The 20,247-nt window shown below is 39.0% G+C and overlaps 1 protein-coding gene across 1 annotated transcript; it reads left to right on the top strand.

The window, feature by feature from the left end:
* Positions 1-226: 226 nt before the first annotated feature.
* Positions 227-19,162, top strand: LOC126076763 (proteasome assembly chaperone 1-like). Its single transcript, XM_049885311.1, has 2 exons — positions 227-249; positions 18,355-19,162. The coding sequence occupies exons 1-2, from the start codon at positions 227-229 to the stop codon at positions 19,160-19,162; spliced, it is 831 nt and encodes a 276-aa protein (XP_049741268.1).
* The last annotated feature ends 1,085 nt before the right edge of the window (positions 19,163-20,247 follow it).

Below are 20,247 nucleotides of genomic sequence, written 5' to 3'. Positions count from 1 at the left end.
TAAGGCTCACAATGAAGGAGCTAATTTGTGGTGCTGGACCAGATCTGTATCCTGATTAGGTGATGGTTACAGAGAGCGACATGTCATGAAATTTCACAGAATTCTACAGTGCAAATCAGAAAGAGTATATGGATCCACGGGTGCAATCTGAGTAAGATCTGTACTTGAGTTAGTGGTAGGGCCTCAGTGTCAGTGTCCTGGCTTTGACAATGTACTGTGCTTAAGTATGGCGTCACTGGAGGAGGCTGGGTAAGAAGTACACACAAACTTGTTGTGAGTCTTAAATTATTTCAAAATAAAAAGTTACAATAAAAAAGTTATGTTTGAACAATAGAAAATTGAATTTCAGTAACATATGTCACCCTGGAGGGAAACCGTGGGTCCATTTATTGTAGATAGAACTGCAGTAACCATTGGTCTTGATTTCAGGGATGAGCACTCGTAAGGGCTCAGTGACGACACTTCAGATGGCTTATTCTTATATTAATATAGACAATTTCATAGAGAAGAGCCTGCCATCCTCAGAGGAGGAAAATATGGAGGCTTGTGATTACTTGGGACAAGGATGACTTTAAATATAGTAGGGAAACGTGGACTCAAACGTGCTAAATAATTATGAAGATGATGCAGGACTGGATGATGCATTGTTCCATTGTACATTAGGTCACCATGACTTGGAGCTGACTTGATGGCAACTAACAACAACTGCAAAATGTGGAGGTTACTGAGGTTTATTTGTAGACCCATTTTCCCAATTCCCTGGAAGTTTTCATTGTTGTTAGGTGCCATCCAGTGAGTTCTGACTAACAGCAACCCCATGTATAACATAACAAAACACTGCCTAGTCCAGCGCCATCCTCAAAATCATGCTACATTTGAGCCCATTGTTGCAGCCACTGTGTTCATTCATTTCATTAAGAGTCTTCCGCTTTTTCAAGACCTTCTGCTTGAACAAGCATATCCTTCTCTGGGGACTTCTCCCTCCTGATGACATGTCCAAAGTATGTGAGACATAGTCTCACCATCCTCACGTCTATGGAGCATTCTGGTTGTCCTTCTTTCATCTGGCAGTCCATGTATATTCAGTATTCTTCACCATCACCGTAATGCAAAGACATCAATTCTTCTTCAGTCTTCCTTATTCATTGGCAAGCTTTTGCATGCTTATGTGGTGATTGAAAATATCACGGCTTGGGTCAGGTCCATCTTATTCCTCACAGTGACATTTTTAAGTTTTAACACTTTAAAGAGGTCTTTTGCAGCAGATTCACCCAATGTAATATGTACTTTGATTTCTTGACTGCTGTTTCTATGGGCATTGATTGTGGATCCAAGAAAAATGAAATCCTTGACAAACTCAATCTTTTCTTTGTTTATCATAATGTTGCTTATTGGTCGAGTTGAGAAGGTTTTAGTTTTCTTTATGTTGATGTTTAATCCATACTGAGGACTGTAGTCTTTGATCTTCATTAGTAAGTGCTTCAAGCTCTCTTTGATTTTAGCAAGCAAGGTTGTGCCATCTGTACATCACAGGTTGGTAATGAGTCTTCCTGTAAGCCATGCTATGCTTCATATAGTCCAGCTTCTAGGATTATTTACCCAGCATACAGATTGAATGAGTATGGTGAAAAGATACAAAGCTGACACACACTTTCCCTGGTTTTAACCCACACGGTATTGCCTTGATCTGTTAGAACAACTGCCTCTTGGTCTCTGTACTGTTTACACATGAGCACAATTAAGTGTCCTGGAATACCCATTCTTTGCAATGTTATCCATAATTTGTTATGATCCACACAGTTGAATATCTTTCTATTGTCAATAAAACACAGGTAAACATCTTTCTAGTATTTTCTGCTTTCAGCCAAGATCCATCTGACATCAGCCATGATATCCCTCGTTACATGTCCTCTTCTTAAACAGGCTTGAATTTTTGGCAGTTCCCTGTTGATGTACTGCTGTAACCATTTTTGAATTATTATTCAAAAAATTTTACTTGCCTGTGATATTAATGATATTGCTCAATAATTCCTGCATTCTGTTGAATCACTTTTCTTTGGAGTAGGCACAAATATAAATCTCTTTCAGTCTGTTGGCTGGGTAGTCATCTTCCAAATTTCTCAGCATAGACAAGTGCAAGCATCCAGCATTGCGTCTGTTTGTGGAAACATCTCAATTGGCATTCCATCCATTCCTGAAGCCTTGTTTTTCACCAATGCCTTCAGTGCAACTTGAACTTCTTCCTTCAATACCATTGGTTCTTGATCATGTGCTACCTCCTGAAATGTTTGAAAGTTGACCAGTTCTGCTTGGTACAGTAACTGTGTATTCCTTCCATCTTCTTTTTATGCTTCCTGTGTTGTTCACTATTTTGCCCATAGAATCCTTCAGTATTGCAACTTAAGGCTTGAAGTTTTTCTTCAGTTCTTTCAGCCTGAGAAATGTCAAGGATGTTATTCCTTTTTGGTTTTCTAACTCTAGGTCTTTGGCCCTTTCATTATAATACTTGACTTTGTTTTCTTGAGCTGTACTTTGAAATCTTCTGTTCAGTTCTTTTACTTCATCATTTCTTCCATTCACTTTAGCTACTCTATGTTCAATAACAAGTTGCAGTCTCTTCTCACATCCATTTTGGCCTTTTCTTTCCTTTTACTGATCTTTTGTTTTCTTCAAGTGTGATGTCCTTGATATCATGCCACAACTCATCTGGTCTTCGGTCAGTATTTTCAAAGCATCAAACGTATTCTGAGATGTTCTTTAAATTCAGGTGGAACATATGCAAGGTTGTATTTTGGCTCTTGTGGACTTGCTGTAATTTTTTCAGCTTCAACTTAAACTTGCATATAAAAAATTGATGGTCTGTTCCACAGTAGGTCCCTGGCCGTGTTTTGACTGATGATATTGAGCTTTTCTATCATCTCTTTCCGCTGATGTAGTGGAAAGATTTCAGCTATAAGCTGGAATAGAATCAATGGCATACAACAACAACATATAAATATGTATAACTGTAAGTAGCTTTATTCCAGTTATCTGATATAGAATATAAACAACAGTGTTCTGGCTATGTATTAAAAACAAATCACCCCAAAATTTAGCAGCTAAAATCACAACAATCATTTTTTTTTTTTTTTTTGCTTACAAACAACAATATAGGCAGGGCACGGGGAGGGGGCAGCTCTCCCCTTGTAACACGGAGCAATAGCTGAGGTGGCTCAACTGGGACTGAAGGATTCACTTCTAAGATAACTTAGTCACATGGCTGCAAAATTGTTGGCAGTCAGTTCCTTTCCATGTAGGCATCTCTATGAAGTGGCTTGGGCTTCCTTGCAACATGGTGGCTGGGTTTCAACAGCATGAGTAGAGACAGGGAGTGGAAACATCCTGTTTTTTAAGGCCTGGGCCTGGAAACTGACCTGACATCACTTCCACATATGCTATTGTTCAAGAAGACAGAGAGCCCAGATTCAAAGGGAGAGCATACAGGCCCCACCTTTTGATGGGAGGAGTGTCAAAAAATGTTGTGACCAGATTTTAAAACCACCACATTGATTTTCAGATAATCTGTCACCTTAAAAAAAAAAAAAAAAGTTGGGATTAAAAAAAAATATACCATAAATTTGTCGAAATAAAAGTGAAGCTCAGAAATATTTTGGTGTTAAGGAATATTGTTTGGAAAGGAACCCTCAAAAAAAAAAAAAGCTATTAAAATTTATATGATGAAAAGTATGAAATGTGATGTATTTGTAATTGAATATTTTAAATATTTGTATCTGATGATTTTTAGCAAGAATATCAGAATGGCACTGAATATCTGAAACTACAATTTATAGGAATTAAACCATTCAAAATAATATATATATTATTATTTTTTTTTCTAGTGGAATTGTAATTTGGGGCTAATAAGAACAAAACACAAGCCAAGGAATTAAGAAGATGCTTGGTCTTGAGACTAAGATCTTGTCTAGTAGCAAAGTTGGAACTTCTTTTTTCTCTGACAAAAGACTCATTTTTGAAAATCTTGTCTTTTTTCAAAGCATTTATTCCAAATGGGGGGATTTTTGTACTAAATTATTTTTAAATATGAAAAAGGTGGTAAAAGTATACTTCATAATGCAATGGGAACATTTCTCAATTTTATTTGAGTTAAAAAAAAGATGCAGTGTGTTACTCTGTAGTGTTAAGTGTAGTAAGTATAGAAAGAAAAAAAATAGAAATTTCGGTACATGACATAGTTGGTTTCATTTGAGAATTTGTATTTCTGCACTAAAACTAAATAGCTAAAGCTTTATGCCAGTGATCTAAAATATGGAATTTCAGTTGAATGAGGTCATGTAGTTAAAATGTGTTACGATTATAAACATTCATGTCTTACAAAATAGCTCTAGGAGGACCTACATACTCTGGAAATTATATGAATTTCTATAGAAATGTTTCTACTTGCACTTTCTAATCATGGTTTGAACGTTGTGATAGCTGGCACATTTTCAAATTGCTAATATTTTAAATTAAATTGTAATTTTACTTTTATATACACTAGTTATTTTTTATAATAGTCTTGATTGGCTTTAGGGAGTTTGAATTTGTACAGTATGAAGGTAACAAATAGCAGTATTTATCCAACAGCTTCTGAAAAACAGGTGTCCTACACTAGGTTTATCTGTAATTAAAATAAGGATAATAGTAATATATATAAGAATTTTAGGCAAACCATTAAGAACTTGTATTTATTTGTACTTCTCTTTGCTAAAATAGTAATATTAAAATATTAGTTGCCCTTAAGTTGGCGCTGTCTCATGGTGACCCCGTGTATGTCAGAACAGAACTGTGATTCATAGGGTTTTCTATGGCTGATTTTTTAGGGGTAGATCTCCAAGCCTTTCTGCCGAAGTACCTCTGGTTGGACCATAACCTCCAGCCTTCTGGTTAGCAGCCAAGCATGTTAACCCTTTGCACTACCCAGAGACTCCTCCCTTTGCTAATAACATGAAATTCTGAAGTGCTAGGGATCTTCTTGATCCTCCTGTGGGGAATTTAAAGCTTTGACTGGTACTAGGTCAACACACTACTAATTGGGATAATCATTTGGAATTATGTATTGCAAATCTCATAACAACACATAGCCCAATACATGAAGGCAATAAGGGAATCTTACATATTATGTAACTGAGAACTTGTAGCATAGAAACTGGAGCAAGATATATTAAAAATCTTGGGCATTCCAAATAGGTTATTACATAATTAAAAAGAAAATGAACATGTGAAAATAAGTGAGTTCTGATACTACTAGACAGTAAATCATAGGGTAAAGAACTGGTTTATGTAACCAGGAAGCAAATATACCTATCATGTACTTATAACTATGTACTAAGTCATTGTAGCTGGAGCAGGTGGTGATTAAATGAAACTATGGTGCAGAATTTTGAAGACAGAGCTGCCGAATGTTTTTCATCATCTCAAGGTGGAGCTCTTTTTTAGTGTTTTCATAATCTACACAGCCTCCACTCTCTAAGAATTCACCAGTGGCAACTGTTGGAGTGCTAACAACCTCAGATTCAAAGCCAGCTGAAAGCCCTTAATCAACACTATGCATCAGATAAGAACTTGCAACCACAGAGAGTGAGAAATTATGGGTGTCTCTAGAACAGTGATTCTCAAGGTGTGGTCCTGGGCCAGTGGCAGCAGCATCATCAGAAGATTTATTAGAAATTCAAATTATCATCCCTGGCCTCAAATTTACTAAACCAAAAATTCAGGAGGTGAGGCCCAGCAATCTGTGTTTTAAAATCTAGGCTGTAAATCCATAACAAATAGCAATATAATAAAAAAGAACTACCTGAAAAATAGTAAACTTACTGGGCAATTATATTTTTGCATTAATTTTGAATTGTTATTTTGGAATTTTTTTTTTTATATTCTCAGTAAAGTAAAAAAGGTAATTATATTTATTTTGTTAGAAATCCAGATTTTCGGTGTAGGAGAGAAGGAAGTATAATTGCTCAATCAAGAACTCACCAAAAAGTAAGAATAGTGTTTTACTAGAATTGGATTGAAAATATCAAAAGCAAATCATAACAATGCAAAGAAAATTGAGAATACATCTTTCTTTAGCTCTGCCCAAAGAAATAGCCTGGGAGAAATGTCCTCTCCACTACTCACAACAACGCTAGGATTCTGGTCTTCAGTAATATTTTTCCACTACGAGAAAGCAAAGCTCCTTGAAGTGCTTGATTCCAAGTTTAAACTGAAAGATAAAAAATGAGCCTAATACAGCTTTTTTGTGCCAGAAAGCAAGAAAGCTTTCACAAGTAATGCAGTCATATCAAAGGAATATATACAGCCCAATTTGAAAAGCACTTCTACCGACCAAGTAGAGACAATTGAGCCTCAAGGGAATCTGACCGAGATTGACTGATATACAGTAAATTTGAGAACTCACAAGAGTCCATAATGATGCCCAAGAAGTGAAAACATAGCATTGTTGTTCTCGTTACTTTCTGTTGAGTCCGCTCTGACTCATGGAGACCTTATGTATAACAGAATGAAACGTTGCCCGGCATTGCACTATCTTGATGATCATTGGTACGTGAGTCCATTGTTGGACCCACCGTATCAATCCACCTCACTGAGGGTTTCCTTCATTTTCACTGGCCCTCTACTTTTCTAAACACGAAGTCTTTTTCTACCAATTGGTCTTTCCTGATGACATGTCCAAGGTAAGTGAGCCAAGGTCTTGGCATCTTTGCTTCTAAGGAGCATTATGGTTATATTTCTTCTAAGACTGATTTGTTCCTTCTTTTGGCAGTCCATGATGTAGTCAGTTTTCTTCGCAAAATCACAATATGAATGCCTCAATTCTTCTTCTGTCTTCTTCTTTTTCATTATCCAACTTTCACATGCACATGAGGAGACTGAAAAGACCATGGCTTTTGTCAGGCTAACATTTCTCATCCGGTGACATCTTTGCTTTTTAAAACTTTAAAGAGATCTTTTGCAGTATATCTTCTCAATGCAGTTTGTTATTTGATTTCTCCACTGCTGCGTCCATTGGTATTGATTATTGATCCAAGCAGAATGAAATTGTTAATGGTCACTAAATGAAGGTTAATAGACGAAGAATGTATTCTTTTTGGTCTTGTTCTTCCAAATCTGTTAGCATTATTGATCCATTTATTATACCAGTGAAAAATGCAGAAAATAGTAAACGTAAATTCTGATCTTCAATCCGATAAAGCATATAAACTACCCCAAATTCAACTGTTAATTGTTTTCAGCATGTCCTAAACATTGAGTCATCTTCCACCAAGTTCAAATACCTAGAATTAAAAAAAGAACAACATTAATATTTTCTGAATAGGTATCAACTCAGGTGGGGGCTATAGCTTTTTGTGAGTAGAGAAAATAATTAGATAATCTGTTTAACTTGAATTCAGAGAAGAAATCATTTCCCTCTTGAAATTATGAAATAGCATTCAGCACATACCGTTAAGGTCATAACAAATTATCTAGTCAGCTTCAAAATCACAATAGTTGTTGGTAGAGAAGGTTATTAAAAAGAAAAAGAAAAAAAATGTCCTGAGATCATTCCAATTGTGTTAATAAAGGCGCAGAGTAGAGGTTAAAGTACTATGAATTCAGCTCATGATTGTTTCAACTCTTTCCCAGTTGTTTTCTTCAGCATCTGTCTGCACGCCTTGCTGTCATTCTCAAAGACTCACTTCTAGTCCAAATTCCTTTTCCACCTAAACATGAGCTGCTAGGCTATGGTGTAAGGCCTAAAATGAAGGCCCAGTATTGTGTGCTGTCTCATCATCTGTTGAAATTAGGAGGGGCTCAAATGGTCCTAAGATTTCCTCCCCACTCTGTTCCCACAGGTACAGTTCCCAAGCCAAACAATTGTCCTTATCTAAGAGGCCAGGCACAGCCAGTAATTAATCCTGAGTAGGGAATATAGCATGAGCTATGTAGTACAAGGAAACCCTGGTGGCGTAGTGGTTAAGAACTTGGCTGCTACCCAAAAGGTTAGCAGCTTGAGTCTACCAGCTGACCTTTGGAAACCCTGTGGGACAGTTCTACTCTGTCCCATAGAGTCTCTATGAGTCAAAATCGACTCAGTGGCAACAGACAACAGGGAGACTAGCTTTCTAGAGTCATCGTACCAATTTTTATTTTTGCTAAAAGTTTACAAGAATAAGTGCTTCTCCGAACTCTAAAAACAATGTCCATCCATAGTAACACTGAAACTTTTTTTTAAAAGGAGAAAAGATCAGGGTCATTAATTTGTGAATTCACTCAACGCATATTTTTTGAATTCTTACCATGTACTAAGATCCCTAGTTGTTACAAATGGTTTGTGCTTGACTACTAAACTAAAGGTTGTCGGTTAGAGCCCACCCAGCAGCACCTAGGAAGAAGGGTCTAGCAATCTGCTTCTGTAAAGGTTACAGGCAAGAAAACCCTATGGAGCAGCTCTACTCTGCAACACATAGGGTCACTGTCTTACTCATCTAGTGCTGCTACAACAGAAATACCACAAGTGGATGGCTTTAACAAAGAGAAAGTTTATTCGCTCACAGTCTGGAAGGCTAGAAGTCCAAATTCAGGGTGCTGGCTCCAGGGGAACACTTTCTCTCTCTGCCAACTCTAGAGGAAGCTCCTTGTCATCAGTTTTGCCTTGATCTGGGAATAGCTCGGTGCAGGAACCTCAGGTCCAAAGGATGCGCTCTGCTCCTGGCACTGCTTTCTTGGTGGTTTGAGGTCCCCAACTCTCTGCTTGCTTCCCTTTCCTTTTATCTCTTGTAAGATAAAAGGTGGTGCAGGCCATACTCCAGGGAAACTCCCTTTACACTGGATCAGGGATGTGGCCTCAGCAACGTGTTACTTCCCGCCCTAATCCTTTTTAGCAACAGGTAGAGATTATGATTTATAACACATAGGAAAATCACAAAATGTAGGGCAACCACACACGGCCTAACCAAGTTGACACATATTTTTGGGGGACACAATTCAATCCATTACAGTCACCAGGAGTCACAATTGATTCTACAGCATTGGGTTTGGTTTTCAGTACTGTGTACTAGGCAATATATATTTTTCCACTTACTTTCAAGAGCCTTCCAGGTGCTAGAGAAAAAAAAATTTTTTCTATCTTGTCTTCGACAGCCTTTGGATTTAGCTTTAAAGTTGTATAAACAAGACACTTGCTCAGCCAAAATAAATAAATAAAGCCGTGTTAACAATATTTCTCTGTAACAATAGGTGCTTACCTGTCTTATATTTACAAAACCAAAAAGAGTCACCCAGAGATTCTTGAATGAGTATCTTCCACTGCAACTGATTCTGCTTCAAAGTAAATAGAAGCTTTCCTGGATGGCCTGGAAATGAAAGCTTCTCTTACAAAAAGTGAAGCAGAGCACAAAGAGCAAGTATATAAGAGGAGGTGGAGACTATTTGAAATCTCTTGGTTTGAATTGTTATGTGTACAAAATTTGGTAATCTATATGTCTAATTTTTTAAGAAGGTGGTAATAGATATTAATTTAACCACTCTTCTCACACAAGGATGTAATAGGACACTGAATATTATGTCTTAATATTCTCTGATTCACACTCAACTCATAAATCATTCATCATTCCTGATTTAAAGTTGTTGTTGATGTTAGGTGCCGTCGAGTTGGTTCCAGCTCATAGTGATCCTGTGTAAAACATGGCTGGATCCTGTGCTATCCTCACAATCATTATACTCAACCCCATTGTTGCAGTGACTGTGTCGATCCATCTCCTTGAGGGTCTTCCTCTGTTTCACTGACCATCTACTTTTCCAAGCATGATGCCCTTCTCCTGGAACTGATCCCTCCTGATAACGTGTCCAGCGTTTGTGAGACATAGTCTCTCCATCATTGCTTCTAAGGAGAATTCTGGTTGTACTTCTTCCAAGACAGATTTATTTGTTCTTTTGGCAGTCCATGGTATATTCAGTATTCTTCACCAACACCACAATTCGAAGGCATCAATTCTTTTTCAGTATCCTTTATTCGTTGTTGTCCAGGTTTCACATACATATGAGGCGATTGAAAACACCATGGCTTGGGCCAGGCACACCTTAGACTTCAAGGTGATGATATCTTTGCTTTTCAACACTTTAAAGAGGTCTTTTGCAGCAGATTTGCCCAATGCAATGTGTCGTTTGATTTCTTGGCTTCTGCTTCCGTGGGTGTTAATTGTGGATCCAAGTAAAATGAAATTCCTGACAACTTCAAACTTTTCTTCGTTTATCGTGATACTGCTTACTGGTCCAGCTGTGAAGATTTTTATTTTCTTTATGTTGAGTCGAGGTGTAATCCATACTGAAGGCTTTGGTCTTTGGTCTTCATTAGTAAGTGCTTCAAGTCCTCTTCACTTTTAGCAAGCAAGGTTGTGTCATCTGCATAGTGAAGGTTGTTAATAAGTCTTCCTCCAATCCTGATGCCCTGTTCTTCATATAATCCAGCTCCTCAGATTATTTGCTCAGCATATAGATTGAATAGGTATGGTGAAAAGACAAAACCCTGACTCACAACTTTCCTGACTTTAAGCCATGCAGTATCCCCTTGTTCTGTTCAAATGACTGCCTTTTGATCTACGTACAGGTTCCTCATGAGCACAACTGAGTATTCTGGGAATTCCCATTCTTTGCAGTGTTATCCATAATTTCTCACTGTCTACACAGTCAAATGCTTTTGCATAGTCAGTAAAACACAGTTAAACATCTTTCTGGTATTCTCTACCTTCAGCCAGGATCCATTTGACATCAGCCATATCTCTGGTTCCATGTCCTCTTCTGAATCTGGCTTGAATTTCTAGAAATTCCCTGTCATTGTACTGCTACAGCTGCTTTTGAATGATCTTAAGCAACATTTTACTTGGTGTGATATTAATGATATTTTTTGACAATTTCTGCATTCAGTTGGATCACCTTTCTTAGGAATAGGCGTAAATATGGATTTCTTCGAGTTGCTTGGCCAGTAGGCTGTCTTCCAAATTTCTTGGCATAGATGAATGAGCAATTCCAGTGCTGCATCCGTTTGTTGAAACATCTCAACTGGTATTCTGTCAGTTCCTGGAGCCTTCTTTTTCGCCAATGCCTTCAGTGCAGTTTGGACTTCTTCCTTCAGTATCATTGGTTCCCGATCATATGCTACCTCCTGAAATGGTTGAACATTGACCAATTCTTTTTGGTATAATGACTTTGTATTCCTTCCATCTTCCATCATTTAAAGTAGGATAAGGTAATTTAAATTTATTGGACAGTTACTTTTGTGTCCTTGATAATGTGCTAAGGATTTTTATCAATAGTAGCAACTGACACAACCATAATTATAATAAAAACAATATTAACAACCCCTGCCTATTACAAATATACCACATGCCAGGGTCACTGCAAGCACTCTGCAGTCTTAGTCTCATTTAATCATCTCCTCAGCCATCAAAATTAGGTACTCCCACTTTCTACTTTTTCTACCGATGTGACATTTTTGTTCACACAGAGGAACTTTGGATGTCAACTGAAGCACCAATACATTTCAAAGGATGACTGATAATGAGTGCAAATGTCAAGTTATAACTAGTTTACTAAAACGATAAAACTCTTATGTTCATTGCAAAGCAAAAGTTATGAGTCATTCTAGCCTTGTTATTTTTGTTAGTTGCCATACTGATTCTGACTCATGGCAAACCCATGTGTTGCAGAGTAGAACCGCTCTACCGGGTTTTCGTGGCTGTAATAGTACTGTAGTAGTAAACGAACCAGATTGTCAGGTTTTTTTCTGTGGCGTTGCTGGATGGGTTTGAACCACCCAACGTTTAGGTTAGTAAAAAAAAAAAAAAAACTAAACCTATTGCCATGGAGTCAGTTCTGACTCTGAGTAACCCTATAGGACAGAATAGAACTGCCTCATAGGGTTTCCAAGGAGCAGCTAATGGATTCAAACTGCCAACGTTTTGGTTAACCACTGTGCCACCAGGGCTTAGGTTAGTAGTCAAGTACAAACCATTTGTACCACCTACGGACCTTTTGGAAACCCTGGTGGCATAGTGGTTAAGTGCTACGGCTGCTAACCAAAGGGCCGGCAGTTCGAATCCACCAGGCGATCCTTGGAAGCTCTATGGGGCAGTTCTACCCTGTCCTATAGGGTCACTATGAGTTGGAATTGACTCGATGGCTCTGGGTTTTTTGTTTTTTTAAAGACCTTTTGTTTCAATTAGACAAAACTAAATAAAAGAGTAGTTCCCAATTATATAGGGATTGGCACAAATGGTTATACGATTGAAAAGTTGGGAATTGAACCCACCCACTCAGGAATCTTGGAAGAAAAGCCTGGCAGTTGCTTCTGAAAGGTCACAACCTTGAAAACTCTAGGAAGTACTGTCCTGCTCTACACACACACGAAGTAACCATGAGTTAGAGCTGAGTATTCAGCAATGTTTTTTTTTTTTTGCTGTTCTTCTTAGCATGCCGTACTCAAGAGGTTCAATGTTTTGTTCCTACAGTGACTGCTTCTCTGTCAATGATCAGGCCAACTGACATGTGGACATATGTTTATATACTAAATAATTTATAATTCTGGCTTCATTTTCACTTTGTAACTGGAAATACAAAAAACAAAAACCCAAATCCATTGACATTGAGTCAATTTCAACTCATAGCAGACCTATAAGATGGAGCTGAACTGCCCCATAGGGTTTCCAAGGAACAGCTAGTAGATTAGAACTGTCGACCTTTTGGTCAGCAGCCGAGCTCTTAACCAGTGCACCAACAAGGATCCTATAACTGGGAATACTATCCTATAATTCCATTAAATTATGATTCAGTTGGAATGAATTTTAAAAAATGCCAGGAAAAATATATAGTGCTTATTATAAATATCTTTTCAAAAAATTAAATTGTTTTTGAAAGAAAAAATATTTGCCTTTAGTAGGAATATTATATAACCTGTGAGAAAGAGCAATTATACTCCCTTTTACAAATGAGAAAATGAAGGCTCACCGGGGCTAGGTGAATTGCCTACTTGCTAAATTTAAGGGTTTAAAGAAATTACATCTATGATAGTATTGTTTCTGGTGCATTTGGTGTGTCATGTGAATTTATGAAGAAGGGATAAAAAGGAATGAAGGAAAGTTCTATTGTCTGTGCCCTGGAATTTGAATTTTACATGTAGTGGACTTGAGCTTTTATTTCAAAGCTATTAATAAAGCCCCCACTGACAAAAAGCACTTGAAATATACTACCTATTGGCCAATTTCAATTCCAGGCATTATCACTTGGTGGTATTTGCTTTGAAAAGAGTTCCAAAGGGTAGTTTTCAGTGTTTGACTCAATAATTGTATCTTTTCTGCCTGTGCAGCTTCTAAGAAATAGATAAATGTTCCCAGGACTATTTATCATTATTGAATTAACCATGCAGGAATTCTAATAGCAGGCATTTATGATGACTTCTTCCCTTTTTGTTTTGGAGTTGTTTTCTTTGAATTACTTCTGTGCATATACATAAAATGCAACACATTTCATTCTCAGTTCTGATTATGATAACTCTCAAAAGCATAGCCGTTTACCATCAACAAAAGCACCCCACACGTGGATCCTATCATGGTCCTCCCACAAACTTGTCAGTGGCTTCCTTTATGATAGATAAAAACCTAAACCCTTTTTTTAAAGTGGATCTCCTCTCTTCTGTATCCAACTTCATATTCTGCTATTTGCTCCCTCAAATCTCATGCTTTAGAAAAGCTGGATAAGCAGGAACTTCCAAAGTATGCCTTGGTCTCTTGTTCTTGTGTTTGTGGATGGTGTTCTCTCCGTAAAAATTATTCCCATCTTTCCAGCTGCAACATGTGTTTCTCTAGTGTATCACAGCAAAACCTGTGAAAACCGGAAGTCAATGGGACTGCCTTGTTTTTCCAGGTCTCCCAAGTTTTCCACCTTTGGCAGGATGTAGTCTTACCACTTTTTTTTTTTTTAGCCATTTTGCTATTAGTGGAAACTATTTCATTTTTCCTTCTCTGACAGGTTTCCACCTTACACAGGTTCTGGCTTTTGCAGGTTTTCCCTGAAACCTTCATTTCCCTGAAATCATTCATTCACAAAACAACCATTAAAGCAGCCATTAGATGTCAATATCCTACTTAGATCTGAAAAGACCTGGGGTTCTTGGGTTAAAATAATGAATTAGAGGCATGGCTCCTGCTTAAAGGAACTCCATTCTGATAGGGAGACAGATAAATCATCAGTGCTGTGTTTACTCAAATGCAGCCGTACGGTGGTTGTTGTTGTCTTAGTTGCCACTGAGTTGGCTCCGACTCATGTATGTATTGTTGTTGTGTGCCATTGAGTCAATTGTGATGAACAGAGCTATGCTATAGGGCTTCCTAGGCTGAAAGCTTTATGGGAGCAAACCGCCAAGCCTTTTCTGCTGTGGAGCTGCTGGTGGGTTCGAACCGCCAACATTTCAGTTAGCAGGTGAACACTTCACCGTTTGCCAACAGGTCTGCTTTGTGTATGTGCAGCCTTATGCAAAGCAGAAGGAAACGTTGCCTGGGACAGCCTCATCTTCCTGATCATTGGTATGTTTGAGTCCATTGTGGCTATTGTGTCAGTTTACCTTATCGAGGATTTCCTTTGTTTCCAAGAACAAAATATAATGTCCTTTCCTAATGCTTGGTCTTTCCTGACGACATGTCCAAAGTAAGAAAGCCAAAGCATTGTGCTTGTATCTCTGCCAAGATTGATTTGTTTTTTCTTCTGGCAACACCACAATTTCTTTGCCAATACCACAATTCGAATGCTGTCCCTTAAAAGTTAGACCCATTTTGAGTTGATGACTCTTTATATTAAATTTTCCTGTTCAAATTATTGTTGTGGTGTCTGTTTCCCTACTGGACCCTGGTCAATAAAATAGGGAAGCACAAGGTCTTTGGAAATTCATGTAGGACCCCTAACAGGATCCCTAATAGAGAATGGTGTTTCAGAGAGCTTCTTAATGGGGATACCTGCCACCACCAAGCGGTGGAAAACACGAATCTTGGCATTCATTAATTGCTCATTGAATAGATAAAAGATAAATGGTTCTTAACGTTATTTTCGACTCACCAAAGTCTTATAAAGTAGGCAGGGAAGCAATCATTATTGTTCTTGTTGTCGTTAGGTGCCATCGAATCGGTTCCAACTCACAGCGACCCTATGCACAACAGACCAAAACACTGCCCGGGCCTGCGTCATCCTTACAATCCTTGTCATGCTCGAGCTCATTGTTGCAGCCACTGTGTCAATCCACCTCGTTGAGGGTCTTCCTCTTTTCCGCTGACCCTGTACTCTGCCAAGCGTGATGTCCTTCTCCAGAGACTGATCCCTCCTGACAACACGTCTAAAGTATGTAAGACACAGTCTTGCCATCCTTGCCTCTAAGGAGCATTCTGGCTGCACTTCTTCCAAGACAGATTTGTTCATTCTTTTGGCAGTCCATGGTATATTCAATATTCTTCACTAACACCACAATTCAAAGGCGTCAACTCTTCTTCAGTCTTCCTTATTCATTGTCCAGCTTTCACATGCATATGATGTGATTGAAAATACCATGGCTTGGGTCAGGCGCAGCTTAGTCTTCAGGGTGACCTCTTTGCTCTTCAACACTTTGAAGAGGTCCTTTGCAGCAGATTTGCCCAACGCAATGCGTGTTTTGATTTCTTGACTGCTGCTTCCATGGCCGTTGATAAATGAAATCCTTGACAACTTCGATCTTTTCTCCATTTATCATGATGTTGCTCATTGGTCCAATTGTGAGGATTTTTGTTTTCTTGATGTTGAGGTGTAATCCATACTGAAGGCTGTGGTCTTTGATCTTCATTAGTAAGTGCTTCAAGTCCTCTTCACTTTCAGCAAGCAAGGTTGTGTCATCTGCATAATGCAGGTTGTTAATGAGTCTTCCTCTAATCCTGATGCCCCATTCTTCTTCATGCAGTCCAGCTTCTTGTATTATTTGTTGAGCATACAGATTAAATAGGTATGGTGAAAGAATACAACCCTGATGCACACCTTTCCTGACTTTAAACCAATCAGTATCCCCTTGTTCTGTCCGAACAACTGCCTCTTGATCCATGTAAAGGTTCCTCATGAGCACAATTAAGTGTTCTGGAATTCCCATTCTTCACAGCGTTATCCATAGTTTGTTATGATCCACACAGTCGAATGCCTTTGCATAGTCAATAAAACACAGGTAAACATCCTTCTGGTATGCTCTGCTTTCAGCCAGAATCCATCTGACATCAGCAATGATATCCCTGGTTCCACGTCCTCTTCTGAAACTGGCCTGAATTTCTGGCAGTTCCCTGTCGATGTATTGCTGCAGCTGTTTTTGAATGATCTTCAGCAAAATTTTGCTTGCATATGATATTAATGATATTGTTCTATGATTTGCACATTCAGTTGGATCACCTTTCTTGGGAATAGTCATAAATATGGATCTCTTCCAATCAGTTGGTGAGGAAGCTGTCTTCCATATTTCTTGGGATAGATGAGTGAGCACCTCCAGTGCTGCATCTGTTTGTCGAAACATCTCGATATTCCATCAATTTCTGGAGCCTTGTTTTTCACCAATGCCTTCAGAGCAGCTTGGACTTCTTCCTTCAGTACCATCAGTTCCTGATCATATGCCACCTCTTGAAATGGTTGACTATTGACTAATTCTTTTTGGTATAGTGACTCTGTGTATTCCTTCCATCTTCTTTTGATGCTTCCTGCATCATTTAATATTTTCCCCATAGAATTCTTCACTATTGCAGTTCAAGGCTTGAATTTTTTCTTCAGTTCTTTCAGCTTGAGAAATGCCAAGCATGTTCCTCCCTTTTGGTTTTCCATCTCCAGCTCTTTGCACATGTCATTATAATACCTTGTCTTCTCGAGCCACCCTTTGAAATCTTCAGTTCTTTTACTTCATCAGTTCTTCCTTTTGCTTTAGCTGCTCGATGCTCAAGAGCAAGTTTCAGAGTCTCCTCTGACATCCATCTTGGTCTTTTCTTTCTTTCTCATCTTTTCAGTGACCTCTTGCTTTCTTCATGGATGATGTCCTTGATGTCATTCCACAACTGGTCTGGCCTTCGGTCACTGGTGTTCAATGCATCAAATCTATACTTGAGATGGTCTCTAAATTCAGGTGGGATATACTCAAGGTCATATTTTGGCTCTCGTGGATTTGGTCTGATTTTCTTCAGTTTCAGCTTGAACTTGCATATGAGCAATTGATGGTCTGTTCCATAGTCGGCCCTTGGCCTTGTTCTGACTGATGATTTTGAGCTTTTCCATCATCTCTTTCCACAGATGTAGTAAATTTGATTTCTGCGGGTTCCATCTGGCAAGGTCCATGTAAATAGTTGCCGTTTATGTTGGTGAAAGAAGGTATTTGCAATGAAGAAGTCGTTGGTCTTGCAAAATTCTATCATTCGATCTCCGGCATTGTTTCTGTCACCAAGGCCATATTTTCCAACTACTGATTCTTCTTCTTTGTTTCCAACTTTCGCATTCCAATCGCCAGTAATTATCAATGCAACTTGATTGCATGTTCAATCAATTTCAGACTGTAGCAGGTGGTAAAAATCTTCTATTTCTTCACCTTTGGCCCTAGTGGTTGGTGTGTAAATTTGAATAATAGTCATATTAAGTGGTCTTCCTTGTCAGTGTATAGATATTATCTTATCACTGACAGTGTTGTACTTTAGGATAGATCTTGAAACGTTCTTTTTGACGATGCATGCAACACCATTCCTCTTCAAGTTGTTATTCTCAGTATAGTAGAGTATATGATTGTCTGGTTCAAAATGGCCAATACCAGTCCATTTCAGCTCACTAATGCCTAGAATATCGATGTTTATGCTTTCCATTTCATTTTTGACGATTCCGATTTTCCTAGATTCATACTTCATACATTCCAGGTTCCGATTATTAATGGATGTTTGCAGCTGTTTCTTCTCATTTTGAGGCGTTCCAAATCAGCAAATGAAGGTCCTGAAAGCTTTACTCCATCCATGTCATTAAGGTCGACTCTACTTTGAGGAGGCAGCTCTTCCCCCGTCATCTTTTGAATGTCTTCCAACCTGGGGGGCTCATCTTCCAGCACTATATCAGACAATGTTCTGCTGCTATTCATAAGGTTTTTACTGGCTAATGCTTTTCAGAAGTAGACTGCCGGATCCTTCTTCCTAGTCTGCCTTAGTCTGGTAGCTCAGCTGAAACCTGTCCTCCGTGGGTGACCCTGCTGGTATCTGAATACTAGTGGCATAGCTTCCAGCATCACAGCAACACACAAGCGTCCATAGTACAACAAACTGACAGACACGAGGAAGAGATGGAGGACAGGAGGGAGACGCCCGAGGACAGGGAGGTCCGGCAGCAGCTGATGTGGAAGAGGGAAGTATGTCTTCTTCGAAGACAAACACAAACATCTTTGCAAGTTTCCCTGCTAGAAAAGTATTCATGTTCCAAGTTTATAATTGCTGTAGAAAATAACACAGTAGCATTTTTGTCGTCATTTGTTATGAACTCAGGCATCTGGGAGGAAGTTTGTTGTGCTGAACTGTGGAATGAATCGTGTAGAACCACAGATGCTGTTAGCCTGTCCCCCACAGAGGCTTTTTGTGTGTTTTATCATCTAAAATCAAATCCTTCAGTTTTCCTTTGTCAGTGCAGTTGGTATGTTGCCGAAGATCAGCAGTATCAGTGGCTGGAAAAGGCTTTTGGCTCTTGTCCAAAGAAGAACACACAGGTAACTATTCTCACGGGTCGAAATATCACTGACTACAAAACTTCAGAGTCTACCTGCAGCATGCCATCTCCTTTCCTGAGAGCCCTGAAAACACAGAATTTCAAAGATCCTGTGTGTTGTTCGCTGCTGGAACAGCCGAAAATCGTACATGACCTTCCTGCAGCGGTTCTGAGTTACTGTCAAGTATGGCGAATTCCTGCAATTCTGTACTTGTGTTATACTGATGTTATGAAACTTGAGCCCATTACAGTAGAAGCTTTTAAGCCTATACTTTCTTCCAGAAGCTTGAAAGGTTTGGTTAAGATTATTCCCCAGAGCACAGAGATGCTGAAGAAACTGATGGCCACAAATGAGACTCAGAGCAACATACACACATGATTCTAAAGGTTGTTTTGTAATGTGTACTACCCACCCATCCCTTGAAGGGGAGCAGCGTGCCCTGTTTTTTTCTTTTTGCGGGGGGCTATTTTTTTTTTTTTTGAGGGACAATCATTATTACCATTTAACAAATAAGGATGTGGTAGCCAAATTGGTTAGATCAATTTCCCAAGGTCACTTAATGATCATATGACCAACCTTGAACCAGAGTGTGTAATTCTCTTCCTTCCTAAGCAAGTTCTCTTTTCATTTATTTCAAGAGTGTTGCAAAAACAAAAAACAAAAAAACTTAATTTGCTTGTGCTGAAGGGTACTGTGATTTTTTCCCCCCTTCTTTTTAATGAGATATGGAAAACATATTTTGGCTCTTTGAAAATCCAGCCCAAGACCATTCTCTGACTTAAGAAACTTAGGATATACTACAGGGAAGAGGGTCAGACCTGACTTCTCTACCCTCAGATCCACTTTAATCCTACTCCTTTTCTGCTTCAAAGGTCCTGGGTGGCACAAATGGTTTCCACTTGACTACTAACCTAAAGGTTTGCAGTTCGAACCTACCCAGTGATGCCACGGAATAAAGGCCTGGTGATCTGTTTCAGTATAGTTATAGCCAAGAAAACCCTATGGAGATCAGTTCTACTCTGTAACGCATGGGGTCACCATGAGTCAGAATTGACTCAACAGCAGTGGGTTTGGTTTTGGTTTTCATCTTTATATGGAAGGAGATTCTTACCACTGAAGGCTGTATTCTCCTCGCTTCCAGGTCAGCTGGCTTCCAGCTGGGTTTATCCAATGTAGGTACTAGTGGAAAATTGGTGTCCTGGAAAAAGAGAGAAGCCAGAGGACCTGTGCCTTTCCTCATACTGCCTACCTGGTAGCAGGTGCATCTCCTGTGTAACTTCAGCTTCTGCTGGACAAGTTCACCAGGGTACCAGTCTTTGCCAGGCAACCCTGAGTCCTGAACTCTGGTGATACTGCCTCTTCTGTTTGTTCTCCAGCCTTAGGGCTGTAGTGGCTGCCTACTCTTGCTAATCTTTGGGTTAACTCACCATCAGCTTCTCCATTACTTCTGCAGTCTAAATTTC

Source organism: Elephas maximus, chromosome 5 (genome assembly GCF_024166365.1).
Source record: "Elephas maximus indicus isolate mEleMax1 chromosome 5, mEleMax1 primary haplotype, whole genome shotgun sequence".
NCBI lineage: Eukaryota > Metazoa > Chordata > Mammalia > Proboscidea > Elephantidae > Elephas > Elephas maximus.
This window is presented reverse-complemented; position numbering and strand designations above follow the sequence as displayed.